The sequence below is a fragment of the Frieseomelitta varia genome, unplaced genomic scaffold (assembly GCF_011392965.1).
Source record: "Frieseomelitta varia isolate USP_RPSP 00005682 unplaced genomic scaffold, Fvar_1.2 scaffold_807, whole genome shotgun sequence".
NCBI lineage: Eukaryota > Metazoa > Arthropoda > Insecta > Hymenoptera > Apidae > Frieseomelitta > Frieseomelitta varia.
In genome coordinates, this window is record NW_025110598.1 from 163,331 (window position 1) to 181,590 (window position 18,260).

The following is an 18,260-nucleotide window of genomic DNA, read 5'->3' on the forward strand; positions in this document are numbered from 1 at the left end:
CGTTAGATACAAATTAAACACATAAACTAATCATTTTTTAGTTCAGGATTTTCAGGTTTAACCCCTTCCGTGTTTAATGTCAGGATCTCACTCACGTGCCCAGGTGCTACTTGGGTGGGTGAAAGACACTGGGCACGATGACCATAGCTTGTAATTTTATAAAAAATTTCTCAGCGACTGACAATGTGTTAGCGTATCGTGCACGACGTAGTTCCTACATGTATGTGTGTGGTTAGGATGTAGAATTGCGTCGTTTTTGTTGTTCCATTCGTTACAAGTAGTAATATTTAAAATATTTGTTCTCTAATTTTAAGAATTACGAATTTATTATCATAAATACACTATAACTACACTATTATTATAACTATACCATCAATCATAATAACGCTTCCAAGTTAACTTGCACATGTAATTTGTTATTAATATTAGCTGTAAATATGAACGTGTTAATTACGAGTTAATTTACGCAATGGTCGCTAGCCATTGTCAGTCGATTTTAGGAAAATGGTACGTAAATTAGAGTGTGAAAGTTGCGTGTTAAACTCGGGTGTCGGAGGTGTCCCGGGACTTCCTCTCTAGTTTAGGTCTGTGCCCGAGTGGTATGTGTGAGAACCGTGGAGTGAGTGTATTGGCGTGCCTGTTTTGCCATTTTTTAAATATAGAGCGGCTGGGTAGGATAGGTAACTTACATTCTGGTATGCCTGTTTTTAATTATAAGTAGGTAGGGCCGGGCAGGTTGGCACAGTCTCTGGTCGCGTGTCTCCTTTTCGCGTGTCCAACCTGTTTCAGGAAATCTAATTTGAAAAATCGACAGTGAAATAATTGGTACAAATGGAGCATGCCACTTGTTTCTGATTTTACTCTTCGATTTTTCGAATTTAGTATCGCGGTCGCGGTCGCGGNTTTTTATTTCACCTTTATAAATTATGTTTTGGATTGCGAAAAAGACTCGAGCTAGATGTAAGTTTCAGCGGGCATTGCGCTCGTAGAAAGAAGAGGCTAAAAGCCGAAGAGGCCCGGTAAACTGCCATGAAGAGGGTCACATCAAATGGCTTCTCATCCTCTGGATCATTTAAATGTTCCAAAGCATGGGAGGTTATTCTCGTTACTACTTTGTCACTATGCTCTTTTAATATTTGTAGTTGTTTTTTTTTTTCTTTTCTATCATCTATTCTCTTTGTTTCGGTCAAATCGCGGTTTTTATTATTAGTGTCACGAAAAATTAATTACGGGTAAATTAGAGTCGCGGAAAAATGATGCTTGCTTTAGAATTACGAGTTATGATACCGCTATTGTCTTTTGCCATTTTGATTTGAATTTTTATAGTTTTCGTAATGTTATACATAATAAAATTTATTTTGCATTCTATTAATTTGTAGAGTCATTGCTTTTAATTAATTTTCGAATGTTAGAGTTTTTGAAGTACACTTTCGTGAGTACAGTTTTGTATTGTTCGTAATAATCATTGAATTTAGATTTAGAGTTAGTGTAGCGACATTGTTTCATCGCGATTTGCAATTATTTTAACTCTTAGTGTTGCGATATTGTTCCAATCAGTTCTTCTCTTAGTGTTGCGGTAACGAATGATCGTGCTTCTTGTGTTGCGTTTACAATATGCCCAAATTCTTCCACTGGATTCGTGGAAGGCTGTTTCTGGATTTGAAAAATCATATTTCTGGTGCATTCACTGCTTGACCAACCTCCTTTGTTTTTCTGGATGTAGTTCCCCAATTCACCATAGAGTGCGCTAAGAAAAGTGATTTTTTACTATGTCGGTATTTCAGATTCCCGGCCATGAAAACCCGTAATGTGTTAGGTTTTATTCATTTACCTTGTCTGTAGAACGAAGTTACTAACTTTATCTCCATTAATGATCAAGTTGGGTATACTTCACCATAGCAAATTACAGAGGGCATAACATTGTACAATTTTTAAAAGCCGATTAAACGCTGAGCGACTTATATAAAGTATTACAAATATTATATTATTTGCTCATTCAGAGAAATTGTAAATTATTGTTCGCTGCATTAATTATATGTACATTCTAGTTGTATGTACTAGTAAACCGACATTATCATCTCTTTTTATAAAATGAAACTGAAATGATAATTACTAAAATAACTTGATTTGTAAAATAATATTTATGATTCAGTGTTGATAAATTATTGCACGATTGACTTACGACTGAAAGATTAATTGCCGCAAAAAAAAAAAAAAAAAAAAAAAGAAATGAAAATGGAAATGTAAAAGAAATATAAAACAATTGAAGGATTCATCGCAAAAATTCAACAGTATATTGGAAAAGGATTAACATGTTTCAAATACAAAGTACTTTCTTTAATTACTTAAGATACATGTCAGCTAAATTGTATTTAAGATTTTACGATCGAGTCTTCCTATGCTACGTACCACGATATAATCGTACATTCATCACGAAATTGTTTCAAAAAAAATCTAAAAAATAATTTTAACTTTAAGTCAATTTGTGTTCTAATATCAAACAATTTGTCATTTGGATAATCCTGGATTACAATAAATTCAAATTACAATAAATTTAAAAATCTCATTTGAGGAAAGAAATCTTTATTAATAGACAAACGGCTTTTATAAGAAATGTACGGTTATACGCATGAAATATCCTGCTTAACACGTGTCAAATTAAACGTTCGTACTTTCTATTTCATTTCTTTAGTCAACAACAATCGTTCGATTACTCTCAATTAGAATTTCAGTCGATCTAAATCTACGTCGATGGAAAGATCGTTTTTACATTCATTTTTGTCTACGAAACTTGTCATATTAAAATACAACAAACCAACTTTAATGCCCTCTTATTCATTTCTGTACCTTTTTAATTAATTTATTTGAAATTGAAGTCTCATACGAAAAAGTTATTCTCTTCATATAATTTGATTCCCTTTCTAAATGTACTTGTAATAATGAACAAAGAATCGAGACTTAGAAAGTACTATATCGGGATACACTTTTTCGTCAACGAAATAAAATAAGAGGACATTACTGTCAAATGTTGCATACCTAGGAGGCAATAGTAAGCTCACTGAGGTAAGTACTTCTTATTATGCCAATAAGTATCTCTACAATTGTCATAATTATACTTAAATTAGTATATTATAAATTTATCTATCTCGATATTCGTATATACAGACTTTACAATAAATTTCGCCAACAATAAGCAAATATCGTTTTTCATTATTTACCGCATGAACAAGACCACTAAACACTTTTTCCTCGGTTTATAAAGACGTATTACACAGATCTGTATTCGTGAATAAGATATTTAATGTAAGATTATGTATAGTTTCGTTACGCTTCCGTGAATCTGTAATTTTCATGTATTATCTAATTTTTTCGTGTATATCTAATTTTGTACAAATGAAACTTCGAGGCCAAGAGAACCTACTGCCTTTGATTCACTGAAATACATAAATAGTCGCTCTTGTTTATTGTTAACGAAGCTAATTGTCAATACATTTTACAATGCACAACTGTAACAACAGGTATGCGTGTTCACGATTCTCCCTCGTAATTTGTATTTACAATCTAGAATCTAGATGTTGATAATTGCATATCCTCATGCATAGAACAAGTAATACAAGAAATGACATATTGGCTTTGCAGTTACTATAGTATTTACACAAGCAATTTATCAATGATTTAAACGAGAATTAAATTATACGTTATGATTCTCTAACAAGTTGTTCATTTAAAATATATAGGATGTACCAAAAATTGGGGACAAAACCTGTATTATGAGCCAAATAGATAAAGAAAGTAATGTAAACTTACTTACGTTCGGAAATGCTACGTTGAAATGTTTATGAGTGAGATTGCAGATTTTTGTACATTTATAGAAAATTTTAATAGGCAAATTGGCAAAGAATGCACATAAATTGAAAATATATATAAAATACAGTGCTTTTTATAACGCTTAGAACAATTTTCTAGCAAATTTCCATTTCCAAGTGTTCGAAATTTCTTTCTTCTGCAAGAATGCAAGTTTTCATCTGTCGAATATTCTTGACTTCTCTATACAAATGTAAATAATAGAAAATACATCTTGATCTCCTGTTTCTATTGCATTTTTACAAACCATCTGTTTCTCGTAACCTCATAAATAAAAGTCCATTGGACTTGGATCTGACGATCTCGGAAATGAACTAATGGCCCGTGTTGTCAATGGTCAAAAATCATTTTGCAAAAATGTTACATACGATGCAGCTGTTAGTGACACCTTATAAGAATATTAATTCATCACTTATGACCTTCGTAACAAGTCTTAACACGTTCAATTCTTTTTTGTTTGTAATTCTATTTCAAAATGGTCATTATTTAATGATTGATATTTAATCATCATTAGTTAAAATTGAAATTATTAACTTAATCAAAAATCTCGATATACCATCTCGCATGGAACGTGTTAAGACAAATATCTCAAAATCTTTGAACGCTTATAATTTTACAATAAAGCATTTTTGGACATAATTTTTTTATCTACTTGATTTCAATAGCATACAGTGTGAGTTTTGTCCTCGTTTTTGGAACATCCCACATATGAATTCAATTATATGAATTCAACTGAAAAATAAATTATTCTTCAAAATATATTTGTACAAGTAATCTCTAGTCGTCCTATGCACGATCGTAGATGATTTTTCAATATATACAAATTGTAGTTTCAATCAGTACAGATTCGATACTTTCCATTTATCGTAATTATTTGTCATATGTACAGATATATGCAAGTGATCACACCCGAGAGGAAATGTACACGTAATTTTCCTCGTTAGATCTCGCACACTGTCCGTATTATAGTTTCACTTTTTTCGTTCAGCACGTTTAAACCATTCGGACACTCGATTACGAGAACTTATTCTAATTTAACATATACACATTCGTATACACATACATGTACACAGGAATTATACAAAGTTTTCGTTTAACTTTCGCCTGATGGATGCAGGGGTCCATTTGAATTGGGCAGTAGTCGCATTTTACATCTCTTTAGAACGATAATGGTAATAATTATTAGCGATATTCATAAAATTGATATTGACAACTCAAAATTCATAAAATTGAAATGACAACTCAAAAAACTAACTAATTCTCGAGTTATCACTATAAAAATGTTGCATAATTGGTCCTTCATCAATTATGAAAATTTTATCCATATCTTCATAATTTGGCGAGTAAAAAGGAATTATGTATCTTTTGGATTCATGTGACACTGTGTGCTGCATTTTACAAATACCTCTTCTTATGAATTTCGTCTCGACTATCATTGTGAACAAACGCATATTGACAAAGTAAGAAGTGTATTGCTTCGAACTGTGTTGTTTCTTTAATTAACAAAATAGTATCTAATTTCGTTCGAAACCAGATTTTCACTTGTACTGAATAATGTACTTTTCCAACTTGTGTCATTTTTGTCACGAAGGACTAATATATTTATATCATAGATACATTCTTTTTTTTTGTATGATTAAATGATATGAATAAAAATAAGATTTCACACAAACATTTATTAAAAAAAGGAGAGAGAAAAGGAAAATAGAATTTACAGATGGAAGAACAAAAATATGTCATTTTCAGTGACATAAATCGCAACATCTTTTCATGAATCTGAATGGATCCAGTATCCATCAGTTATTAGACGATTCGCTGCACGAAAGTTAACGAATACGTTTTTTTTTCTTTTTTTTTTTTTCTTTTGTTGTGCTTCTAGGCATATCAGTATGGAAATAATGTATCGTTGGTTTTACGCTAGCCTTCCGGTAGGTAATCTATCGTTGCGCAATAAATACATCATGTACCGTGTAGTGTGCATATACATAGCGTTCGCGCGTGATACTACACTAATTTAGTTCCACATCGATTAGGCCGAATATGCATTAACTAATTTAGATGACTAGTTCGTCGTAAATGATCAGGTAACGACGTACGTAAAACATTTTGTGTCGACGTAATAAAACGATATATAATTGTCGTCATAATAAGAATCGTTCGGAATTTTATCGGTAAGTAGCGCTGTCGGAGAAGTGGAACCATCTATCGAATAAAGCATACAATTAACGATGATCGTCACTTTGATAATTACAAGAAACGCTCTGCAAAACAGTCGAACAAAAGTGTACCGGTAAAGAGTTCTATCATTTCCGTTTGTAGAACTGATGGGAATGAAAGGATCTCATTTGGCTAACGATGCGTATGATTTCAGGGCTTTTCACCTGACGAATAAAGAACGAAAGAAAGGAGGGAAATCGATAATATTGGGGGAAAGAAAAAAAGACAGATAAAGGGGAGAGTCTGCGACGTCGAGAGGATAGTTTGCAACGTTGTGCACGATGCACGAGCACGAGATAAATAAAAATTGTTGAAAATTGTTTCTCATCTAGAGCAGTGTTAATTATATTTCTTGCTCGATAATTCGTTTGTCTGAACAGTCACGATACGACGAATTAATTTAACATATTGAAATTCTGCAATGAATGAAAGATAAAAGTATCTTACGCGTACAACATTAAATAATAAATGCAATACTATGCTGAATGCATCAATAAGATATTTTCGTGCGAGTATTAAAAACTTCGATACAATTATTTAAGTCGAATTATTAGTACTGGGAAATTAAGGTATGAAAGGTTGATTGTTCGCGTAATTTTTATAATTTCAATGCTGTCAATGTTTCAACGGCTGTCAAATTTGTTTTTTATGTTTTTTTAATCGAGTACGCCTAGTTATTTAATATTTATTAAGCAAATATGTACAAATATGTACAAAATAGGACGGAACGGTATGCTTTATCCGTTTTTTTAGAATATTGTTTATTCTTGTTGCTACTTGAACGTAACTGTGTGATTAATAAATGAAAAAACATGCTTGATTATCGTGTACAAAGAAATACTAAGAACACTGCTCTATAACCGTGATTAAAATTACACATTATTTTCGTGCGAGAATATATGATATTAATTCCTGATATTAAATCTTAAAAAGATAATAAGACAATAGATTAAAGATAATGCAGGTACAAAAATTCTATGTGGAAAATACAAGAACATTTATCTTTTTCTCTTCGTTCAATTCATTTATAGGTAGAATATAGAAATTGTAAAAAAAAAAGAGAGAAATGTACAATTCGTAGAGCAAACGTTCTAATTAAATAAGAAATTTAAATCTTCTTTTCGAAAGAAGAAAATAAAAATCGGAAGTTCAGAGATTATATTTATATCATCCCGAATAGTATATGGTTCATAGAAAATTTTATCCGTTGAAAGTACGTGGCTATTACGATTTCAATCTAACAAGATTTAAAATAATAAGACGTTGGAAATATAAAAATACTTATCTCTGTATAGTAACTGTCGTTTGGCCATCGGAGTCATATTTGCGAATTTCGAATTGCGTTTTATATTAGTGGAAAACGAATTCTGTGGTCGGAAAACATTTTCAATGATGTTTCTTGTAATCCTCGTTTCATTGACGTATTTAAGCTATCAAACGTATCTTCAAGCAATGATTTATCAGATTTTCGTTGTGTAAAATATTTCAGAATCATATCTGCGATAGGTACGCGAACTCTGTTTCCTTTTCATTGTGCATTGAAACACAAGAAAGTATACTGGTTCTTTAAACGTACAAATAAGTAAAGAGCTGCAGCATTCAAGCAAAGTACGAAAATTTGATTCACAATAGGGCCGTGATAATTGCACGTGTTGGACGGATTCGTTGATTTGTCACCGGATATCTCTACTTTTTCTTTCGATCGAGTTCGAGAATGTGGAAATTAGAAGCATTTCATTGATTTATTGTCATTTCGATGTGACAAATCATCGAACAAATCGCTCTAATTTCTAAAAATTAACCGTGAACATCTAGATTCTAGCAAATGGAACCCGTATCGCGTTCAATTAACGCGGCTCTACTGTGCACTACATTGCATAAATATTTTGCAAATCATATTCTCTTGTGACAGTTAAGTAGAACAATTAGTTAACATTTTAGACAATTAAAAATATATGAGTTGTCATTTGCTGAATTATTCAAAAGTCTTCGTTGCTTAATCGGGATAAATGTAGTTTCTTTATCGAACGAGAGGAACGAGAACGTCAACATTATTAAATATTAATCCCGAATGCTTTCTAACTGTGGCATATTTTTAATGAATTTTCATTAAGTATCAACGCAAATAAGTTTTATATAAAAGTTTCTCTCCTTGGTAGAACAATTAGTTTCATTATAGAGCATATAAAATATCTTGTATCTTTAATTCTGTTCATTTGTGAAAGTTGAGCACACGTTGTAAGTAAACAAGAATTACGAGAAATAATTGATCGCAAGCCACAGCTACGAAATAGCTGATGCAAAAATTACGTTTCGTAAATAAATTAGTCAAAAGAAAAAATTCTGATTCGCATTTTCAAAGCGAGCGACTCAAAGAAGAACAATTTATTATGCTTGGTTTAAGGTAAAGAGATTGAAGGATAATTAAACAGACGCAAGTTCGTCAAGTTCAAGAATCGACGAACTTTCGGGAATACGAAAAGTTATAGCCAAGTATCGCCGGATATCCGATGATAACGGTGTCCGAACGTATTACTAGAAAATTTCATTAATCGTCTCTACTATTGCGAACGTAATGGCAAAAATCTCGAGCGAGAACGAATTGTTTCGTTGACGTCAGTCGCAAAAACGACGGCAAAGGCAATGGTTGTCGATAAATTTGCGGCATCGAAGCACACCCATTAATTGATCCCTTTCGCGGATGAGATAAATGACGATGAACAGGACGAATCTTGATCCCCGAAGGATTTTCCACGAATAACCGTTCTTTTTCGTTGGCAGACACTGACGTGACTACGACAGGGCAGATAGTAGGATTATGCAGATGGCTGCTGTAGATTGTATCAGAAAATTCGAACTAGAACCCCTGGATGACATCGATTGCGCCGTGTTGTCGATTCTTTGTACCTCGCCGTCGATGCTTTTTCGTTCTTTTGTTGCCACAGTGTTTTCAGCATCGTTGTAGCTGCCGCTGCTCACCCTACCATGAAGCCGTAAATCTGAGAAAAGTGATTGATACATTATTAGAAGCCTTTGATGAAATTCTCTATCTATTGGAAGATCAGTTTTATTTCTTTGATTATTCATCGGAAGTTGTATCCTCACGTTTTGATATATTATTACATATTATTAGTGTTTGTATTCACCTAGATTTGGGCATTGTTTGACAAATTCACAAGGCGATCGGTAATAATATTTAATACTCCGTCTATTGATTTTAAATAGTTAAACAATTATTTGTCCCAGGATGTTTCAATGCGAATGAATATGTTAAGTTGTTAATTCATTCGCGCATAAGCAATAATTAGAACGTGTTTTAATATTTCACTTTTTCAATTATACTTTTTGCCGCAGGTTCATCTGCCTTGCTTATTTTCCAGTAGCTCTTCCTTGCGAGTTTAACTACGAACGTGTCGTGTATTTTAATAAAACAGGAACGCGCACTGTTAAATATTGAAAAGGAACATTGGCGTTTTAATAGAATACGTTTTTTTCTTTTCTTTTTTAAATTCAGTGCGTACAGATACTTACGAACTCCGAGTAATGAAATTACGAGTCGCAAATCATAAAATTTCAACGGATTGAAAATTTTTTCAGAAACTTTTCAGGAACAATATCAAAGATACACGACATTTTTTATATTTATTACGATTTCATGCTCTTTTTTACATTACATTTTGTACACGAAAAGGAAAGTGTATGCATTTTGTGTAGGAGAGTAATTTCTCATAAATTAACCTGCAAATAGAAAATAAAAAAGAGCCACGTGTATACGAACATTTTTACAAAATCTGATATTAATTCGATACAATTTTTAGTGTCCCGCTTGAAAAATGTGGTTTCAAGAAAAATACGTGATAGACGATTACTCACAATCACAGGATGATGGAACATTGTGCCAGGCTGTTCCGACATCTATAACTTTCTGGCGAATTTCCCAAAAGTTCTTTGATAGTGTTTGTCAAGAAGATTCAGAAAGAGTTTTCAATAAAATTTATCAATTAAAAAAGGCGAATTATAATATACAGAATTGGAGATAATCGCAGATCGTGATTTAATGATGGAACCGGCAGAATGGTCAAAATGACCAATTTATGATTGTTCAAAAGAATTTTGTATACTACAGAATCGAATGATTCTTTCTAAAGTACATAAGTAAATAAATTTATATTCTCTATTGTATTATAAACCTTTTCAATTTCATTAATACGAGTTTCACACTTGAGAATGTAGAATTGATTGTAAGCTAATCAAAACGACCAATTGGCAATTTTGAAGATTCGAATAATGATTTCTGTTCTCGTCTTATAAATCTTTTCGTACTTCAGTTTCATTCTTTAGCTTCGCCGTTGGGAATCGTTCAAAAGAGAAAAAGGGAAGAGCACGACGGGGAGAATTGGTTACAAATTTTTGCCATCGTCGCGAACCTTCAAGTTCATCGTGGACGATAGATTACAATCGAAGAGATCGCGGAACGGCAGACCGAGAGCCCGCGAAGTTTCACAAACGAAAGATCAGATTACTTTCCATAGTTGAGGCGACGCGGTAGTTCATAAACCGCGTGGGATTTCATCAAAATCCCGTTGAGAGCGCGGGCGTTTGTCGCCTCGGAGAAGATCTACGGCGTCGTGCCACGTTACTGAAAGTTTCGCGGGTAAATTTCACGCCTTCCCTCGAACTCTTCCCCTTCAAAAAGTTTCTCGACCCCGGCTGTGTACGTAAGTTTTCGCGCATTACGCCGCGCTGATGATTTAAAAGGAAATTCCCGGCGAATTTTCAAGCGGCATAACGCGTATTCACGCCGGGATATTACGCCTACACCGTCTCGACTTTTCATTTACCGCGTGATGATCAGATTCTACGATCAACGAACGCTGCTCGCTCGAACGAACAAATTCGGATCAATTCTTCGTTGGCTTTGTTGATTCTTCGTGGTTCTCCATAAATCTGTACTTTTTTTTATATTAAATTTTGCGTTTTTTTTTTTTTTTGAAATTTTTTGTGTTATATTTGTGTTGAATTGTGTTATATCTATCTTTTATATTGATGTTATATTAATCTTCTAAATAGTATCGTTGGGTTATAGACGATTATGGTAGTTTACATCAGATTAGAAAAATTTAGGTTTCATTTGACAATCTGAGATTTGACTGAGATTAAATGAAAAATTCCAAAGTTGACTGTCACACGAAAAACGAAATATCGAATTTTCCCCAAATATTATGTTACGGTAAAAATAAATACACTTGTACGCCAATCTCCAATAAAATCGTACAGCAAGTTTTAACGGATCATTGTAAGAGGAGATTTCAATTTTAAATATCACGATAGATCTAATCACAAAGAACATTTTTTAATGTTTTTAGAGACTTTTGAATTTTTATAATTTAAGTTATTTTCTCAATGTAAAATCATTTTTAAAAAATCGTTATATGATTTTCTTTACGAAGTTTAAATTACCAACAATTTCTCGTCATTATTTATTCAATTATAGTTGTATATTAAATTATAAAGTTATAATTGAGATGTATAATCATTTTAATATGAATCAACACTGAAAAAACTCTTGTTTTATAATCATTTTTATATTAATCTTAAGTTACTTAAACTGATTTTCAAATTTCTTAACGAATAAATCGTGGCGATACGTAATTCTTCGTTTAATAATCGCGGCGAATTAAATTAATTATTCCTTGATAAAATTGAAGAATTAAATCTAATTAATGAGATCAAACAGATCCTTCATCCACCCTGCTTGAGGGTCAAAGCTATTCCCGTGGAAGAACGAAGGATCGCGAGCGAAACAGACGCCAGATCGTACGGTTTTATAATCACTCTTTATTTCGCATTGTTCTTTTTTCGATAGAAATTCGACAGAGTAGGAAATTTCTAGCGTAGTAAAACTCGTTCGTGCGCTTCTATGTTAATCTCAGGGATAAATTTTTCACGTCTACGATTAAAAGAAAGACAAACGGCGGTGTAAAATTGGGTAAGGGATGGTAGACGTTGCTGAATTTCACCGTACTATTACTATACGTACTATGGGTGGCAAGTTTAATTCGATTTTTATTTAGAGAGTTCCGCGGCATGTAAGCGCCGGCGTTTGAATATTCAAACTTGTTTCGACGATGCCGCAACTATTGTTAGAATGCACAGTTGTAACGATTGAACGAGAACTAGAATTGTTGTAAAATAATATCTAAAAACTTGTTTAATGATCGATCAGAATATTCAGTTGTTACACGAGGGGAACAGAAATCTCTATGATGTTATTTGGTGAAATCATCGCCATACAATTAACGATGGCTGTCATTTTGAAATGCACAATTTATAATCTTCTTCTAATTATGATACATTAGTGAAATTGTCACAAAATTTCGTAAAAAAATGTCCCCATGTTTACTTTTCCAATTCATGTCAAATTTATTAGATAATAAAAAAAACTATGGAAGATCTTGCTTATTTACTTATTGCGCCGTGTAGCAATATTTTGTGTTTAACAAATTATGTAATAATATATGTGATTTTTCATATTTTAAATGTAAATTGGAGAGCATTTGATTCATATCATAAAATATCGTTATCGTTAAAAGAAATGAAATAACTTATATCACGACACAGATGCTTTTAATCTTTCAGGTTTTTATGGTATTTTGTAAAAACGAAAATTTGGCACGGAATGTTCCAAATTACTTACCATCGGTCCTACCGATATTGGGCAGCGACGAATCGGTTATTTCATGCAGACTAGGTTCCACGCTTGGCTCTGGCCTCTGCCGCGAATTCTGAATATTTTCAACTAGAAATTAAACGTGATTAAATTTCTGGCATCTTCGTTTTCACTTTGACGGAAATCGCATAATTAAAATTCGTCATCATTTTCTGTTGTACAGTGTAGGTAACTATGTCATAATCAGAAAGCAATGAAGGCAATTGCGCGAAATTTCGATGATTCTAATTATTAAAAAATAATTACCGCGTTATTTCGCGATACTACAATTACAAATTTCGACTGGTATATTCACCTTCTTCGCTAGTGGGAGCTGGAGTAGTGGTCGTAGTTCTCGGCTGTGTCGTTGGTGTTGGAATATCTGCGGAAAGAATAATTTTAAATAAAATTCAAGTGTAAATTTACGTGTAAATTTATTATTAGGACGCGGATTTTATGCAATAATATAAAATTGGGAGCTGCAAATATCTAAACACAATGCATACAGTATACAAAGGTATCTGCATAAAATATTCAAAGTAGAATAAGTTATTATTCTACTTTAGTAAATGCACGAAATCAATAAAATGCATTCTACAGAGTTGATTATATTATGATTATGTTTGCAACTGATCACTGAAGGTAATCATAATCGTTAATCAATTAATCATTCCTGACACGAATCAGTAATCTGTGATTACATTTGATATTCCATAATCATTAATCTATAATATCATTCATAACTGTAATTTGTAATTCAATATCATTATCTGTTAATTATAAACAAAGACGTCATCATTTCGTGATCAATGATCATCATGTTAATCATGCTCAATAATTACATTTTCTTTGATAATTTCAGTTATTCACTAATCATCATTGCTGGATTATTCAATAATTATGATTAATCGTTAATCATGGACATCATTGATCAAATTAATTTTTGCTCAATTATCTATACGCAAAAAGGCATTAAGAAAGTTATCATCCCTTAAACTGAATAATTGGTTTCTGTTATCTTTTACAATCTATTGGGAGAAGGATTTATATTAATTAGCGTGTATTAATGCGCATCAAATTGGCCAGCCAACCGAGAAAACCTACAATTGCAGTTTAACAGATGGCCGTGGATTCTTTTCGTCAGAAAACAGAACGACAGTGGCTGTTACCGGTGATGTACTGCTCGCGCCAGTTTTCAGGAAATACGATTTTCAGGGCAGAAAGATTCACTTTATCGAAACGATAAATTGTACCCTGATATCTATTCGAAAATTCCTCTTTGACGTATCAAATTGTATAGAATATATTCGTAGGACGTGGTTTGTGAAATTTATATTAGGTATAAATATATTTTAGTACGGAATAGTGATGTAGCTGTGACATTTAAACCAGAGATAAAGATACACATTCGAGAGTTTGATAAATTGCTCTTGACAGAAAGATGCACACTGACGAGAGAAATTTCATCGTGACTTTTTCTACGAAAAAATAATTGAGGGATCTTTTTTTCTTTTTTTCTTTTTGGACGGAATAATGGATATTTAAATAATCGTAATAATACTTTCAACAGCAAGCAATACATTTATATTCAAGTCAGGATTGGGAAAATTTCATTTGAAATAAAAATGAGAATAAAAATTTTAAATAACAAGTCATTCCTATTAAATTACTATTTTCACTTAAAAAAATAATTTTATTTTGAATCCAAATAAAATTTGCAGATATTTTTCATTTGAGAAACTATTTGAAAAATTATTTAAAGGTACAGATGAAATTATTTTATTTCACAGCTAAATAATCAAATAATCTGGAGGGAAATCATCCAAAATAACATCGAGTCAAATAAGATGATATGCTATTTAAATAATCGTTTCACAAATAGTTTAGTCGAGTAATGCCCATCAAATGCCTGATTTAAATATACGTCTAACATTTATATTCGACGCGTTTCATTTTAGGTAAATCTAGTACATCGTATTTTGTATGCACATTTTTTAATGACAAAAGGCAGGTGTGAACACCGGAGGATTCGCGATGAATTTATGAAATTGTGTTTTAAGATATTCCTCGTTTAACCCGTATTCTACACGATGTGCGTTTTGCTGAAACTGCGGCGTCGTTGCTGGCACCAGGTGGTCTCGCGTCAACTCATTTATTAAAACCACACCGTGAATAGTGTTCAATTCGTATTTCTTTTGCCAAAAAAAATCCAGGCGATTTCTGTAATTATCTTACACGGTCACGCTGGTTTCGCCATTGTTTCCTTGTCCATCCACACGCTCGTACGCGTTGTCAGCGTTTCATAAAATTCGTAAAAAGATTTGCGAACATAATCACGCAACTTAAGCAATATTACTGAAGCTGACACGAACGTAACGTAGATTTATATTATCAAATTTGGTCTTTTTCTTTCAACATTGTTTTGACATAAAAGTAAAATTTGAATGAATTTCAATTTTGTGAATATTCCCTGAATATTTAAATTTTGTAATTTCATAAAATCTGGCTGTTTCGAGGAATAATGTATTTGTTTCTTCTTCGAATTATTTATAAATTACTTGGTACGATATTTGGTCAGAAAACTAGTAAAAGGTATAAATTGTTTTTTTTTTTTTTTGCGTCAAAATTTAAATAGTACGTATTATGAAAAATATACTTACGATAGAGCTTAATGCTGCCATCTGTTTCCCCCAGAGAATTCTTTGATATGCATTTATATGTCCCATAGTCGGACATTTCCACCGATAATATCGTGAGTCTCATATGTACTCTGTATTCATTATACGAAAGCGTTTGGTTGTATTTTTCTCCTGAAAACGAAACATTAAACGAAATTTATAAGTGGTTCTTTTACCGGCGAGCTGTGCAATCCACGCACGTCTTTAGGATTTATTCGCAATTAACTTTCAAATAGTGTACAAACAACAATGTTATTACTAATATAATTCAACTAATAGTAATATTATTTTAAATGAATAATATATAAGTAGTAAGTGTTCAAAAATATCACGATTCGTTGAACCGAAGTACAAGACGATAATGCGTATCAAATTATCATATATAACGTGGGAAGTTAAATACATTTGTTTTACTTCCATACGTATTACGGATTTTATATTTAACCATGACGTTGCATCGTCTGTTATTCAAGTTATAACATTATTTTAATAATGAGAACTCCATAAGCACGGATTCCTGTTACACGCGAAACATTCTGATTTCGCATATAATGTTGTACTCGCGATGGTTGAATATTTATGCTTCTGCTCAAAAGCTGCAATAAACTTCAACTCCAACCATTGATGTTTACTGCCAATCATATTTCAAAGCTAAACATTACTATCGGCCCTTTAGCCTGGTTCAGGTGCAATTAAAACACTAGAAATTATTTTAATCGTATTAAATTTCATAATTGTAAAAAATTTTATTATCAAACCCCTGATCTAATTGATATTGTTGTCAATGCAGTTTAAATCTATGAAAACTGTCAAAGAGCAGTAAATCGTCAAAATTAGGATTGATCGAGGAAACAATTGAAAATATTTGTACGAAGACAGACTTTAAAAAAGGAAAATCATCTGAGACTTCATGAGTGAAAAACGTAAAAAACCGTCTGATCAACATGAATGTCCAAGAAGTATGAATACTTCTGATCACCCTTTGAACTCTGACATTCTGTTTTCAATTCTTGAATATTTATCGAGTCGTAATAGTATATTATTAAATTTATATGGACACAGGTTTTTGAGTCACAAATATTTTCCTCTATTTCAATAATGTGCACGATCTGTTCCATTGTTCTTTAGCTCTCCCTTGCGTCTTACTAAAAAATAAACTATTGTTATAGCCGAGCCTGTTAGCAACAGCATTCGATTTCGCTCTGACGATTTGTGTCAGTGCAACGACGGTAATAATAATAACAGTATTCTAGTTGGTAGGTTTTTCGCTCGTTCGAGGTAGTATAATATGATTTATATCCCCGACGTTATACAATATCAGAAAATTAGAGGAAATGAAGCGAAAGAGGTAAAAAGTCTCCTCGGCCGAGATTGAAAATATTATTTTAACTTTTGCGCTGCAAACACGACGGGCGTATCAAGTATTTGCACTAGCGGCTAATTTTAATAGAAATGTTGTTGAATTTCATTCTTCATGCACCGTGGTCTTCGATAAATATTTTTAGAGATTGATCTAGCAAGAAAGTAGAGCAGCACAGCTTTCCAGCTAGTATAATTATATATAATAATAGTGCAACGCAATAAAGTGGTTCATTTCTCGGAAGCAATCAACAAATATTTGCAAGGTACGCCCGGAATATATTCAAATATGCAAAGACACATCAGGATTCGTACGTTTACCCTGTACTCTTAAAAATATCAATTTGCGTAATTTCCAATCAGAAGATACGCGGACAATTAGAATTGAAAATATCTTACATTATTTATTCGCACGAGCATTAGTATTACATTGGATAACTCTTTACAATACAGCGGACGACGCTACGAAAATTAATTAATGAAACTTGAAACAACGTGAGAATATTTTATCATATATTTACAAATGTCAAATCGATTTTGATTCATTTTAAATTCTATGCTCTACTTTGTGCTTGATCGAGCATAAAAGCAGACATTAAGGTTTTCCCGCATGAACGAATGTCTGTACATCATGAAAATGAACCTTCATTGAATTGGTAAATTGTCCCGACTCTTTATTCTTTTCACACACGTATTTAAATTCATTTAACGGAGAAGAATCGCGGGGCTATCCTGCGCGTATAAATTCAGCAAAAAATAAAATTGAACAACAACTACACGGCAGTTTAGAAACGAAATGAAACTACGGTAACGTAATACAGATGATCCGATGTAACACTGGGGTTTATAACGGTGGCAATGGCTCGTGAAAACACTGAGAATGTAGAAAAGAAAGGAACAAGATATTTCTCGTCGAAGATCTCGAAACATCCGACAAGAATATGACTTTATTTCGTGGACTATTTTTAATCACGATTCAATGCGCCGTTCAATTATTGCGATTTTCGTTGCAGCCGTTGCATATTCATGCATCCGGTATGAGCTCACAATGAGAAAACTTTCGCCCCGCCAGAAATGAGATAAAAATGATTTCCAGTATGAAAAAAAAAGGCTGTTCACGCAATGCACTCATTACTTCTACGATGTTGAGACACAACTAGAATATTTTATACAATGTCACGCGGATTAATTAATGAGACGGCGAGCCTGTAATCAAAATATTAAAATACAAAATATAATTAATTTGCCGATCCAAGACAGAAAGTAATGAAAGATAATGAGAAACAAAGATAATCGAGGATGGAGATAATTTATCTTACACGAAAAATGTTTCAAGAAACAAAATATATATATATACTTTCGTTGAATCGATGTTCATTAATTCTGCGACATTTTGAAACAGTAGGAAACGAGAATCACTACGGCATAGTAAA

General features: G+C 32.6%; 1 protein-coding gene across 4 annotated transcripts in view; it reads right to left on the reverse strand.

Annotated features, from left to right (window-relative positions):
* Nucleotides 1-4,398: 4,398 nt before the first annotated feature.
* The window catches only part of LOC122536182 (neurotrimin-like), a 278,662-nt gene continuing 264,800 nt past the window's right edge, over nucleotides 4,399-18,260 (reverse strand). For 3 of the 4 annotated variants that reach the window (XM_043668340.1, XM_043668342.1, XM_043668339.1), the window contains 4 exons: nucleotides 15,451-15,600; nucleotides 13,107-13,172; nucleotides 12,779-12,880; nucleotides 7,988-9,080 (listed from right to left, as the gene is read on the reverse strand). In XM_043668340.1, coding sequence (XP_043524275.1) covers nucleotides 8,875-9,080; nucleotides 12,779-12,880; nucleotides 13,107-13,172; nucleotides 15,451-15,600 — 524 coding nt within the window. In that variant the 3' untranslated portion in view covers nucleotides 7,988-8,874. Of the gene's footprint in view, nucleotides 4,411-7,987; nucleotides 9,081-12,744; nucleotides 12,881-13,106; nucleotides 13,173-15,450; nucleotides 15,601-18,260 lie in introns of those variants that run through there. The other variant, XM_043668341.1, reaches the window with a different exon arrangement.